Source organism: Nilaparvata lugens, chromosome 9 (genome assembly GCF_014356525.2).
Source record: "Nilaparvata lugens isolate BPH chromosome 9, ASM1435652v1, whole genome shotgun sequence".
In the NCBI taxonomy this organism is placed as follows: Eukaryota; Metazoa; Arthropoda; class Insecta; order Hemiptera; family Delphacidae; genus Nilaparvata; species Nilaparvata lugens.
Window position 1 is genome coordinate 43,603,729 of NC_052512.1, and position 15,036 is coordinate 43,618,764.

A 15,036-nucleotide genomic window follows, 5' to 3' on the forward strand; every position below is an offset into this window, starting at 1 on the left:
GAGTCTCAAGATTGATGTCAAACATCGATCGCGAAAGAAAAGTATCGACACTGATCTCTCGATTCACATTGGTATCGACTATCGAAAGAATAAGAATTACACGATCAAACGGAAATTCTCATGTGTGGTTTCAGATTTTGAACATTGATAAAAAAATTTAGCAAAAACTAAAAATTAAAATCAGTTTTTATTACTAATAGTTCAATTATAACTTGTCAATTCTCAAAATGACGTTGTGAAAAGTAGAGAGGTTTTGTGTTGTTACTGTTTTCTACTAAACTAACCTTGAATTTTCTAAACTTGAAACTACAATTATTATGATTAAAATTTATTAATACTTGAAGTTAATGAAGGATTCTCATTGCTGTAAACTTGGATGAGAATAGCTCCATCTATTACTATTCTAAAACAGCTTATTATTCAAAAACTTGACATAAACATAACCTCAAAATCTTTGAGGTTATGCTACATACTTAGCGACAGCATAGATAGGCTTTAATAATTTGTAGAGAGATTAAACTGTACTTATCTTCCAAATACATGACATAACCTCTAAATTTTCAAGCTTAGCCTACACAAACTTTGAGTTATTAATAGTACCTATTTATCAATATTTTGTTGAACGTTTGACTCAATATGAGGCTAGTAAATATAGAAAAATTGCAGGATTTGCAAAAAAATCCTGCAAATATCAGAAACATTTGTATAATGGCTCATGTCGATCATGGTAAAACTACGCTAGCTGATTCTCTAGTAGCTAGCAATGGTATAATATCTGCTAGAATGGCTGGGAAACTAAGGTGAGTTTTGTATCAAATTATGGTGTTGTGTATCAAGTTGAGATGATACTTTATCATAAATTTATTATGTTAATACTGTATCACATGAGATGATACTGTATCACATGAGGTGATACTGTATCATTTGTGGTGATACTGTATTGTTATATTTTATTATTATTTTGTGGTGATAAGAGGATATCACAAGGTAAAGGACTGTTATGTTGCAAATTTCTTCTCCGATTACTGTCGACTACTGTCTATTATTAGTGTGTTGTTGGGAGTGTAAGAAGGGCACAGTATGAGAGACTACCAGCGTCACATAGCTTCACCAAAAACAACTACTAGGAGTATTGGCTATTTGGAGCTATGTCCTTTCAGCTTACTATACCAGCGGCTACCTGCTAATAGGCATATAATGAAGATTACCTCAAAAATTATAAAATTTGAAAAATAGTCAACAGACCTACAGTGATGTTCACGTTACAGTGGAGGAAATTAGGTGAACAGCGTGGCCGATTCTCTGCCTTGCCATTACCATTCCAATTATTTTATAAATATTGTAGCATGCCTTATAATATTTTTTTACTGATTTAATTGCTGATTAATCAATTTTTTGTTTTGTTCTAGGTACATGGACAGCCGTAAAGATGAACAAGAAAGAGGTATTACCATGAAAAGCAGCTGCATAGCCTTGTATTATAATAGAGGTGAGCAAATCATTAAGAGCCGGCTTCCGAGCTCGGGATTTGGCTAAGTTCTAGACTTTAAACAGTTGGAGTCAGAAAATTGGCTTTCCGAAACGGGGCGCAGTCACAGTCCACGTTTAAATTAAAATATCGGGGGACCGAGCTTTGCTCTGGAGTGTAAAAGCATAAAAATTTGTAACGAAAGATTGAAATTATAGTTTATTTTAATTCATTCATTTTCTCAGTCGACAATTATTTTCACAGTTATATGAGGAGGCACAACTGGCCTATGCCCAAAACTGTCCCTTTTCAAATGTATACTACAGTCCAAATCAAAATATAGGTTAAGCTACTATCACTCATCAAAATAACAATTTATTCACACTTCAAAACACAAACACATCATCAATTATAAATAGATATATCGGGGCACCGTGCTTCGCTCGTTATTTATTCATTGCCTTTTGATAAACAGAACACAATTCTTTAAAATGATTGGGGAAGGACTAACAGGCACAGCCTAAAACTGTTTCTTTCCCGAATTTTGATTTATACTCTATAAATAGTCTAGAAAGTAGGTTATATTCCATAAACTTGAATTCAGGATCAATTTTCTGTTCAAACATTTGAAAACAAAAAAATTTATAATTTAGATTATATAAAAACCAAATTGAATAACAAAATAACACTCACTAATCACTTGAAATTGTCAAATAATGATCAACTTTGAAAATTACGATATTCTCTAGTTTAGGAGGATTATCATGTCATGTCAACAAATCAGATTATGTTGATCAAATCGATTAAATTGTCTAGCTAGATAAAATTTCTCGCTGATTGATTGTGATTACACAGCTGGAAATAATTCTGTCTCTCTCCCACACAGGCACACGCATCTTCTGTTATCGAGAGACGACGAAATTATCATCTGTTTTCCAAGGATGAATTATCCTTTTAATGTCGTTCAGCGAGTTTTCCAAAGAGTGAGACCTAGTGCAATCAAATCTTTATATCATGAACCTACTATGTTCCAAATTTCGTAAAAATCGTTAGAGCCGTTTTCAAGATCCGTAAAACATAAATAACCAGTAAATATAAATACAGAAATTGCTCGATTAATATAATAGGATTTCGAAAAACTAGAAAATTGAACACAGAAAAAGAGAAAATAGTGTACAGTTCCAGCTATTTTGAATTATTTAGGAATGTTTCATTACGTCAAGGAATAGAGTTTCTAATATTATAGAAATGAGAAAATAAAGATTATCATGAAAACTGCGACTAAGCCCCGTTTTGGAAAGCCAATTGTCTGGCTCCAGCTGTTTAAAGTCTAGAACTCAGCTGAATCCCAAGTACGGAAACCAGCCCTTAGTTATTATATATATATATATATATATATATATATATATATATATATATATATTATATATATATATATTTAAGTGCCCTACATGTCAAGGTAAATTTGCTAACTTGAGGAGAGACTTAGGTCTACATAGTCATGAGAATGTTTGCCAGATTGACATGCCTTATTTCCGATTGGATAGGACAAGAGACTCGTTTCCCACTGTGGCTCTTAAAGGTGCATACAGACTTTCACTCTGCTCCGCAACCGAACGTCACTCGAGCAGAGCGATTGATGAGCGACCGGGGAGCAAGAGTGGAACGCGAGAAGAGCTAACATCTCCCGTAACGTTCATGATCGGTGCGACTGCAGAGCGGGGGCGGAGTGATGGTGAAACGAGGGCGGAGCGGACGATTTTAAACAAGCTGCCTAGACAGTTAACAACCTTGAGTACCTAGGCATTCAAGGCAAAGTTGAGGCTGTGCAAAGGCTAAAAATAAACTTTCTACTGGTGATATTTTTCAAAGTTTTTCGATTTGTACATTATCATGTACATCATCATGGCGGCTAAAATGGCAAAAATGTTGTCAAAAACGGGGTTTTTCGTGATTTTCTCGAAAACGGCTCCAACGATTTTGATCAAATTTATACCTTAAATAGTCATTGATAAGCTCTATCAACTGGCACAAGTCTCATATCTGTAAAAATTTCAGGAGGCGGCGGCAGGATGGGGCGGAGCCATCTATGCAAAGTTCGATTTTATATTCTCAATTATCTTGCTACAGATACAATTTAAACAAAACATTTCGAGTGGAAAAGATTGAGCATGAAAATCTCTACAGTTAATGTCCAGTAACATTTACACCTAAAATTGAAAATAAGCATGAAATTCGAGAAAATATGATTATCCAATTGCAAACTGTTGGCAACTGTTGATTCTATTAAATCATTCACTATGAAGATATAGCAGACTTCGTGTGTCTCCAGCGTTATTGTCCTGTCACCAGCTGGCTTAGATCTTTGAATAGTAGACTTGGGAACACTAGCGTCCGGTGATCAATTTTCATAACGGCAAGGAAAGTTGTGTGAGTGCGCCACATCAGATTTCCTATTTTAAAATGGGTCGCCACCCTGATAATTAAAGCCACTGCCTTCTATAGAGGATAGCTGATACCTTATTATTATTATTTTTATTGCATCCCAAACATCCGAATAATCAGACTGGGGATAAGTCAAAAAGAGCAACCTAAAGGAGGTTCTCAACACATATCATGATACATTAAAATACTGTAATTATACAATAGTCACATGAAATATTAATAATATATATATACAGTATATATAAAACGCAGTTAGTCAAGATTACCTATGTACAAGGACCTGGGAGAATCAAAGACAAGGAACAATAATATATCACTCCTGCAGAAACTCATCCACAGAATAGTATGGCCTTTCAAGTAACAGCCTCTTTAACATTCCTCTGAATCTTCGTAAGTCCGCCATGTCTCTAATATCCTGAGGTAATCTATTATATATTTTTGGGCCCATATATTGCGGAGATTTTTCAAACATGGCGGTTCTATGAGCAGCCACTGATAGGGAGGCTGAGTGCCTTGTATTGTAACTGTGGATTTCATTATTGCGGGTGAAGTTTGGTAGGTTTTTGTGAACGTATGAACAGATCTCCAAGATATACAGTGACGGCAGTGTAAGTATCCTGCTACTCAGGAATAGTTCTCGACAGGGATATTGGGGGGGCTTACCAAAAATAACTCTTAATGCTTTTTTCTGAGATCTAAATACTTGGATGAAGAATTTTGATCTTCCCCAAAGGGTTATGCCATACTTGAGGAAAGGAAAAAGATAACCGTAATATACCACCATTAGGGCTTTGAAGCTCAATGTGTTTTTGATGTCAAAACCTGTATATCTGATGTCATGTTGACTGTTAATTTTTGTTTTAATAAAATAATTAATTTGTGATTTGTAGGTGGTTCGGAGTACCTGGTAGATCTCATAGACTCTCCGGGTCATGTGGATTTCTCATCAGAAGTGTCTACTGCCGTGAGACTATGCGATGGGGCCGTGGTGTTGGTAGACGTGGTAGAGGGAGTATGTCCACAAACACAGGTAATTTCTTGAAGAAAATAATTCCAATTTTTTTTCAAATTTTTTAAAGGGAACATGTCAAAAAAAATCTGGTGTGGCGCACTCACACAACTTTCTTTGCTCATTGATAAGCCTCATTCTTAAACGAGGATAATTTCGGGGAATAACATTATGCCGATTGGCGGCTAAATAATTAAAACCAAGATTATACTATTGTGATTGTGTTCAGAGTACATTTTCCTTTGTTTGAATTATGAAATTTGAGAATTTTTTAAAAGTTGTCAAAACAGCTGTTCTACAAATAAAATATCGACATGTGATTTTTTGAATAAACTGCTCTACCTACCTACCTCACGCACGAGAAGGAGGTTACAAAGTAAATTTCTCAGGGATGGGGTGGACCCCCTGTTGGTTTCCCAGGGAGGAGACTCATGCCAGTTAATAGTCATTTTTGAGAAAATCGTGATAGAAATTTAACAAAATTCATTCTTCTCAGGAATATTCATTTTTTTCAGTTCAAGTCATTTTTGAGAAAATCGTGATAGAAATTTAACAAAATTCATTCTTCTCAGGAATATTACGGAGCTCCTGCAATTTTCCCAGAAATGAGACTCATGTCAGTTGATAGGGCTTATAAATAGCTATCTAGGGTATAAATTTGAAGAAAATCGTTGGAGCTGTTTTCGAGAAACCGTGAAAAATATGGTTTTTAGCCATTATCCGACATTTTGAATTGAATTTTATTGAATTTCTTATTGTCGTATCCTCATGGTATAAGGACCTCAAGTTTAAAATTTCAATTAAGGAATTAATTAGGAATGGAGTTATCGTGTTCACAGACATACACACATACACACACACACACACACACACAGAGACCAACACCCAAAAATGATGTTTTTGGACTCAGGGACCTTGAAACGTATAGAAAACATGAAATTGGGGTACCTTAAATTTTTTGGAAAGCAATACTTTCCTTACCTATGGTAATAGGGCAAGGAAAGTAATAAGAATTTTTCAGGGGAGAGAAAAAAACTGAATACGGATAAAAGTATTGAGTTTGCACCCTAATAACAAAAAATAATCTTGAAATTACTTTTTGAGATATGAGCGCCTAAATATCAAATTTTTGGGACAGAACATTTCAAATTCGGTAAGAGATAATTCCATGAGATTTAGAGGATAGATTCTTCATGGTATTGTTGATCTAGTAAAACAAAAAAATTTCTGAAAATATCAATTTTGAAGATAGTTATTCAATTTACTAAAAATAACCAAACATAACTTTTAGTTGAGCTATTTTTGGTAAATTGAATAACTTTTTCAAAAATTGACATCTTCAGAAACTTTTTGTTTAACTAGATTAACAATACCATGAAGAATCCATCCTCTAAATCTCGTGGATTTATCTCTTACCGAGTTTGAAATGTTCTGTCCCAAAAATTCAAACATCAGGCGCTCATATCTCAAAAAGTAATGATCAGAAAAAAATTGTTTCCTGAGAAAACTTTTCCATTTTGATAGCTTGATGATATACAAATCGAAAAACTTTGAAAAAATTGCATGGTTGCCTGTAAAGTCGGTATACGGGTGATAGTTTTACATGACAACGACTTTGAGTGGTAAAATAATTTTAATGTGAATATTCATTCGTATAGTAGGAAGAAGGATGAAATAATAGTAACAATTTAAAACATTTATTTATACAAAGAATTATATTTAAAACATTAATTTATACAAAGAATCTCACACTGAATTTCATATTACCAAAATTTTATTTTTACCTTCACACATCCTCAACAAAATCACTCTGTCTCTCTCGCTCTTAGGCGGGCTAACTGTGCTCGATTCAGTTTTTACATAGCAGCCTGGGAAGTAGTGGCGCAGTCGCCGGAGATTGCTTGCGGCGCCTGCGCAGGTCGACTGCTCCGTTTCACTCTCTCTCTCTCCAGGTGAATGCCTTCGGGTTGCTGCTGCGTTGCTCGCCACTGCTCCTATTCGTGCTCTTTCCAGACGACCGTGAACCGAAACGAACGCTCTCACTCGCTGTCATTGTGAGCGCATAATGCAGAGCGTAACACAGTTTCTTGAAGTGTCACCCGGCAAACCAATTTATAAGACGTTGTCACGTCAAAAATATCACGAGTAGAAAGTTTATTTTTAGCCGTTATCCGCCATTTTTTCCGCCATTTGGAATTGAATTTCTTATTGTCGTATCCTCATGGTATAAGGACCATAAGTTTAAAATTTCAAGTCAATCGGTTAATTAGGAATGGAGTTATCGTGTTCACAGACACAGACCAACACCCAAAAATAATGTTTTTGGACTCAGGGACCTTGAAACGTATAGAAAACATGAAATTGGGGTACCTTAAATTTTTTTGGAAAGCAATACTTTCCTTACCTATGGTAATAGGGCAAGGAAAGTAATAAGATTTTTTCAGGGGAGAGAAAAAAACTGAATACGGATAAAAGTATTGAGTTTGCAACCTAATAACAAAAAATAATCTTGAAATTACTTTTTGAGATATGAGCGCCTAAATATCAAATTTTTGGGACAGAACATTTCAAATTCGGTAAGAGATAAATCCATGAGATTTAGAGGATAGATTCTTCATGGTATTGTTGATCTAGTAAAACAAAAAATTTCTGAAAATATCAATTTTGAAGATAGTTATTCAATTTACTAAAAATAACCAAACATAACTTTTAGTTGAGCTATTTTTGGTAAATTGAATAACTTTTTCAAAAATTGATATTTTCAGAAACTTTTTGTTTTACTAGATCAACAATGCCATGAAGAATCTATCCTCTAAATCTCATGGATTTATATCTTACAGAGTTTGAAATGTTCTGTCCCAAAAATTCAAACATCAGGCGCTCATATCTCAAAAAGTAATGATCAGAAAAAAATTGTTTCCTGAGAAAACTTTTCCATTTTGATAGCTTGATGATATACAAATCGAAAAACTTTGAAAAAATTGCATGGTTGCCTGTAAAGTCGGTATACGGGCGAAAGTTTTACATGACAACGACTTTGAGTGGTAAAATAATTTTAATGTGAATATTCATTCGTATAGTAGGAAGAAGGATGAAATAATAGTAACAATTTAAAACATTTATTCATACAAAGAATTATGTTTAAAACATTAATTTATACAAAGAATCTCACACTGAATTTCATATTAACAAAATTTTATTTTTACCTTATCCTCAACAAAATCACTCCGTCTCTCTCGCTCTTAGGCGGGCTAACTGTGCTCGATTCAATTTTTACATAGCAGCCTGGAAGTAGTGGCGCAGTCGCAGGAGATTGCTTGCGGCGCCTGCGCAGGTTGACTGCTCCGTTTCACTCTCTCTCTCCAGGTGAATGCCTTCGGGTTGCTGCTGCGTTGCTCGCCACTGCTCCTATTCGTGCTCTTTCCAGACGACCGTGAACCGAAACGAATGCTCTCACTCGCTCTCATTGTGAGCGCATAACGCAGAGCGTAACACAGTTTCTTGAAGTGTCACCCGGCAAACCAATTTATAAGACGTTGTCACGTCAAAAATATCACGAGTAGAAAGTTTATTTTTAGCCTTTGCACAGCCTTAAAGACTTACATGCTTTAAAGACATTGCTTTGTTTCGAATAAATTTGCTGTTTTCGGTGTTTAGAATTAGGTATGCATCCACCTAAAGTTTGTTATGAGATGCATTAACTATTTGGCGGTACGAAGTTCGCCGGGCCAGCTAGTGAATAAATAAATAAATTTTCCTACAGATACCTTGAAAAGTGACCATTTCTGCACTGATTGCAGGCTGCAAAGAATCACTTTTCCGCTCTAGTGCGCAAAGTATTACTTTGCGTACTCCAGATTTGCAGCATGACAACGCAAAATAGTTAGTAGGTTATATGGAGCACCAGTGCAGGAAAATAAAAATTAAGTTGGTAACAATGTCTGTGGTTAGATAAGAATCATCAATGGCTATATGCCTATATATTTATGATAAAATCCCAATCTAGAAATCCAAAACAATAATAATGTTTATCTAATTCATAATTAAATAATAACTTCTCATGATTTGATAATAAATAATGTTTCTTTTCTATTGACAGTAATAGTTATTTCAACTCTAAGCAATGAGAATGTAGTAAACACACATTACGAAATTCGAATTTTCAGGTTAAATATTTACCGTTCGAAATCCATGTCAATAAAATTAATAAAATAACATTCGAATATACTACAATAAAATTTTTTCTGTTGTCCATGTTATTTTATAAATATTTTTTAGTTTACTTATAGTATTTTTCGGTAATTTTAGTTAACCATAAGTCTAAATATCTGAATACTGTTTTTAGCTGAATGAAACGAAGTTATATAGGTACGATTCTTCCCGCTAGGTCGCGCGCTTGTCGGTTCAGCCATCCCAATGAGCTGTTGACGTGTATTTTGTATGCGAATTTTTTGTTCTATCTGTATTTTTTCTGATTCTTGAATGAATAAAAATGAGAACTTTGGCTGAGAATTTTCAACTACAATTGGATTATTACTTTTTTAATGAATTAAGGTTGTTATTAATATCAGCATCACACACACACAAACATTTGATGGATTTCAGCCATCATTTTATCCATAATTACCCACTTTTCATATTCAATGGTAACTGTAGGAAAAATTAAATGTGAAATACGTGCGCAAAGTTCCTTTGCTGCACTCAAGAAACCATTCCGCCCTCGCCTATGGCTCGTGCGTAAACGTTTCTTTCGGTGCAGCAAACTGTCACTTTGCGCACTAGTTGCACAAATAACTATTTCAATCTTGTTTTTTTTTTTATATACTTTCAGGGTGCCTTGAGGCAAGTGTGGTCTGAGAGTATAAAGCCAGTCCTTGTTTTGAATAAGGTCGATCGCCTAATAATGGAAATGAAACTTTCACCTCTAGATGCCTATATTCATCTAACTCAAGTTTTGGAACAGGTAAGGTCAAATCCAATTAATAAATTAATTAGTAGTTATTACATGAATCAAAACTATAGTTAGGTCCACGTTATAATGGCACTAGTTGATCAAAATTGGTGTTGCTATCCTTGTCTGAAATAAATTTTCAATATTATTTATACCAGTACGAGTAGGTCTAACCTATACGTGTAGGCTAACTGAAGCATGGATGAAGTCTAGGATGGTTGGTTATCAACTTTTAAAATGTCATTTCAGTTATTTTAATTTGTGTTTCTCATACGGTAGTGTCTAAAAATTATCTCATTGTTTCGAAAATACATTTTAAATCATTTATACGACTTGTGTACCAAAGTATTTTGATAGGATGAAGAAAAAAAATGGCGGCTGAGAATTGTTAGTCTACTTTTGTACAGTCACTGTCAAAAGTAAAAATAAAATATTCCGGCAAACTGACAACATTGCAAAGCTAGAGAGAGATTGCGCTATCTGTTTTTTTTGTATGATAGAAAAGGACAGCAACAGTACTGTCAATTGTACACTGCCCATTATAACGTGGACATCACTATATTAATATTCTTTTCTAGCTCTGCACTGTTGCCAAAGTTTGGAAGTTCAAATTATAGTGTTGTGTATCAAGCTCAGATGATACTGTATCGTATTGTGCTGATACTGTATCATCTATAGTGAGGTACACGTTATAATAGCATTAGTTGATCAACACTGGTGTTGCTATCCTTGTCTATCATTCGACAAAGCTGATAGCAATATTCTATTCTAGCTCTGCACTGTTGCCAAAGTTTGGAAGTTCAAATTATAGTGTTGTGTATCAAGCTCAGATGAAACTGTATCATATTGTGTTGATACTGTATCATTTTGTGGTGATCTTATCATCTATAGTGAGGTCCATGTTATAATGGCAGTATTTGATTAACATTGGTGTTGCTATCCTTGTCTATCATTCGACAAAGCAGATAGCGCTATCCTTTCCTACCTCTGCCCTGTTGCCAAGGTTTGGAAGTTTTGTGTCAAATTATGGTGTTATGTATCAAGCTCGGATGATACTGTATCATATTGTGGTGATACTGTATCATCTATAGTGAGGTACACGTTATAATAGCATTAGTTGATCAACACTGGTGTTGCTATCCTTGTCTATCATTCGACAAAGCTGATAGCAATATTCTTTTCTAGCTCTGCACTGTTGCCAAAGTTTGGAAGTTCAAATTATAGTGTTGTGTATCAAGCTCAGATGATACTGTATCATATTGTGTTGATACTGTATCATTTTGTGGTGATCTTATCATCTATAGTGAGGTCCACGTTATAATGGCAGTATTTGATTAACATTGGTGTTGCTATCCTTGTCTATCATTCGACAAAGCAGATAGCGCTATCCTTTCCTACCTCTGCACTGTTGCCAAGGTTTGGAAGTTTTGTGTCAAATTATGGTGTTATGTATCAAGCTCGGATGATACTGTATCATATTGTGGTGATACTGTATCATCTTAGTATATCATCTATGTATCATCTTCCTATAGTGAGGTCCACGTTATAATGGCAGTTTGATTAGCAATGGTATTGCTATCCTTGTCTATCATTAGAATTTCTATAATCCTATAATATAGATTATGCACAGGGATTCTTAATTCACCTAGGATGGTTCTATCATAGAGAAACGATAGCATAAGTAGTTAACCCATGGTATATTTCCAGTTCATATTAGTTCCAGTATATTTCTAGTTCTGCACCTAGAGCAGAAAATGAGATTTTTCCGGCTCGAAATCGGTTTTCAAGTCCGAGGCCGTAGGCCGCCGAGGACTAGAAGAGATTGAGAGCCGGAAAAACATTTTTGCCCGTGGTGCGAACGCTATTTTTCGCCACACACAAAAATAAACAATATATTATATATATATATATATATATATATATATATATATATATATATATGAGAATAGTTGTTTACTAAGCAATTCCGAAGCAGAAGTGGAAGGTGATAGCTCTAGCAAATCTGAGGTAATCTGAATATCAGGAAATTGTCCAAGTATTTTTATTTTTTATTCTGATTTGTCTAAATAACCTAAAAGATGATGTTCAATTATGTGGGAGGTTGAGTTTATACTTTTTTATTCTTTCAAATGACAATAAGATGATATTGTTATAAATGTTTTAATTATTGAATAATGAACACAAATAATGAAAAGTTTCTTGGTCAGCTGTTTTTTGAACACCTTTCTTAGTTCCATGTTAGCGGCTGGAAAGGGTACTCTTTCCGGCCTAGGCCGGAAAGAAACCTGTTCTGACGTCAGACGAGAGTCGTCTGCAAACAATGTCTTTCAGATTCACGTAGGGACTGGAAAACAGCTGCTTTCTGTGCAGTGTGCCATTGAATATGGTTACCATTGGTATGGGTTCTACAGTTACCATTGAATATGAAAAGTGGGTAATTATGGGTAAAATTGCCTGAAATGCATCAAATGTTTTTCTGTGTAATTTTATTATTGATAAAAACCTTAATTTATTGTCAAATTGAATAAAATGTTGTCCTTGGTTATAATATATAATACTAATAATTAGCGCGTTGTGCTTGGTTGCACCTCTGCTCACTATAGCAGCCACAGCAGTCACTGTTACCAACTTCATTTTGATTTTGCTGCACTGTTGCTCCATATAACCTACTAAGTATTTTGCGTTGCCATGTTGCAAATCTGGAGTGCAGAAAAATTTTTCCCGCACTAGAGCGGAAAAGTGATTCTTTGCGTTCTGTAATCAGTGCAGCAATGGCCACTTTTCAACGTAACTGTAGGAAAATTCAATTTTCTTTCATTTCCAGGTGAATGCTATAGTCGGAGAACTTTTCAAAACTGAGGTTATGCGTAAAGCAGAGATTGATGGAACAAAATTGGAGGAGGAGAAGAAGAATGATGAAGGAGGAGGAGGAGGAGGAGAGAATGAGGAGGAGAGGAGGAGAGTGTACGATTGGGGAGACGGTCTAGAGGAGGCAGATGACTCGGATGTCTATTTTCAACCAGACAGAGGGAATGTGGTTTTTGCAAGCGCCATGGATGGCTGGGGTTTCAGGTGAGTGAACTTGTGTATCAAGTTGAGATGATACTGTATCATATTGTGGTGATACTGTATCATATTGTGGTGATACTGTATCATGTGTGGTGATACTATATCATATTGTGGTGATGCCATAGAGGAAAGATAGCATAAGAAGATATGCCATGGTTTGTAGAATTCATTCAAAGTCTGGAAGCTTTGTATCAAATTATGGTGTTGTGTATCAAGTTGAGATGATACTGTATCATATTGTGGTGATACTGTATCATATTGTGGTGATACCACAGACAAAAGATAGCATAAGAAGATGTGCCATTGTTTGTAGAATTCATTCAAAGTTTGGAGGTTTTGGATACTACCCGTTCAAAAACATCCAACATTTTTGAAAATGTATCTTGCCTTGAGCAATAAATGCTCATTTGTATCTTCTCAAAAGCAACGTGTTGCATCCGGAAAGATACACAAGGAGCTTTAATGTATCTTTCCATAACCAATAAATGCTCATTTGTATCTTCTCAGAAGCAACGTGTTGCATCCGGAAAGATACACAAGGATCTTTAATGCATGTTTCCATAACCAATAAATGCTCTTTTGTATCTTCTCACAAGCAATGTGTTGCATCCGGAAAGATACACAAGGAGCTTTAATGTATCTTACCATAACCAATAAATGCTCTTTTGTATCTTCTCAAAAGCAACGTGTTGCATCCGAAAAGATACACAAGGAGTTTTAATGTATCTTTCCATAAGCAACAGATGCTCTTTTGTATCTTCTCAAAAGCAACGTGTTGCATCCGAAAAGATACACAAGGAGTTTTAATGTATCTTTCCATAAGCAACAGATGCTCTTTTGTATCCTCTCAAAAGCAACTTGTTACATCCGAAAAGATATACAAGGAGCTTTTATGCATCTTTCCTTAAGCAACAGATGCTCTTTTGTATCCTCTCAAAAGCAACTTGTTGCATCCGAAAAGATATACAAGAAGCTTCAATGTATCTTTCCATAAGCAACAGATGCTCTTTTGTATCTTCTCAAAAGCAACGTGTTGCATCTGAAAAGATACACATGGAGCTTTAATGTATCTTTCCATAAGCAACAGATGCTCTTTTGTATCTTCTCAAAAGCAACGTGTTGCATCTGAAAAGATACACAGGGAGCTTTAATGTATCTTTCCATAAGCAACAGATGGTCTTTTGTATCTACTCAAAAGCAACGTGTTGCATCCGAAAAGATACACAGGGAGCTTTAATGTATCTTTCCATAAGCAACAGATGCTCTTTTGTATCTTCACAAAAGCAACGTGTTGCATCCGAAAAGATACACAGGGAGCTTTAATGTATCTTTCCATTAGCTACAGATGCTCATTTGTATCTTCTCAAAAGCAACGTGTTGCATCCGAAAAGATACACAGGAGCTCTTTGGAGTTATGTCGTTCTAGCAGAACACAGCCTATCAGCTGACATTCGTTCAACATGCTCTTTCCTTTGTTGGTGATATGTTGCAACTCTCTCTCTCTCTCTCATTCATGAAGAATCAATGGGCCATATGAATAAAGTTGAGCATTTGCTTGTACTTCTAAAATATGAAGCATTTGCTTCATTTTCTATGAATAAACGTGAGCAAAACATTCTGCTCATGCTCATAAAAAAATAGTTTGAGCATTAATTTGCTCAAAATTAAAAGCTTATTTCAAAATTGTATGAATAAACTAGAGCATTTGCTCAACTTTTGAAGCAAATGCTTCAAAAAGGTGAGTTTAGTCTAGAGCAGCTTATCACTGTTTGCTCATAGAAAAATGGCTCAACTAATTCGTATGAGGAAGGGGAAACTATACCAGATACAATCACAACCAATAGTTGAGAACTATAAAACTCTTTTTAGACTCAACCATCTATATATATAAAAGCGAAATGGCACTCACTCACTCACTCACTCACTCGCATAACTAAAAATCTACCGGACCAAAAACTTTCATATTTGGTAGGTATGTTCAGTTGGCCCTTTAGAGGCGCACTAAGAAATCTTTTGGCGATATTTCAACACTAAGGGTGGGGTTTTAAGGGTTTAAAGTTCGTCTTTTAGCATGTATATTCTTCTTCTCCCAAT

At 35.1% G+C, this 15,036-nt stretch overlaps 1 protein-coding gene across 2 annotated transcripts in view; it reads left to right on the forward strand.

Moving 5' to 3' along the window:
• LOC111057319 (elongation factor-like GTPase 1) overlaps positions 1-15,036 on the forward strand; it is a 286,987-nt gene that overhangs the window by 2,835 nt on the left and 269,116 nt on the right. Inside the window, exons 1-5 of one of the 2 annotated variants that reach the window (XM_039435937.1) lie at positions 66-800; positions 1,410-1,489; positions 4,804-4,943; positions 9,754-9,885; positions 12,698-12,945. In XM_039435937.1, the coding sequence (XP_039291871.1) occupies positions 637-800; positions 1,410-1,489; positions 4,804-4,943; positions 9,754-9,885; positions 12,698-12,945 (764 nt within the window). In that variant the 5' untranslated portion in view covers positions 66-636. Of the gene's footprint in view, positions 1-65; positions 801-1,409; positions 1,490-4,803; positions 4,944-9,753; positions 9,886-12,697; positions 12,946-15,036 lie in introns of those variants that run through there. The other variant, XM_039435938.1, reaches the window with a different exon arrangement.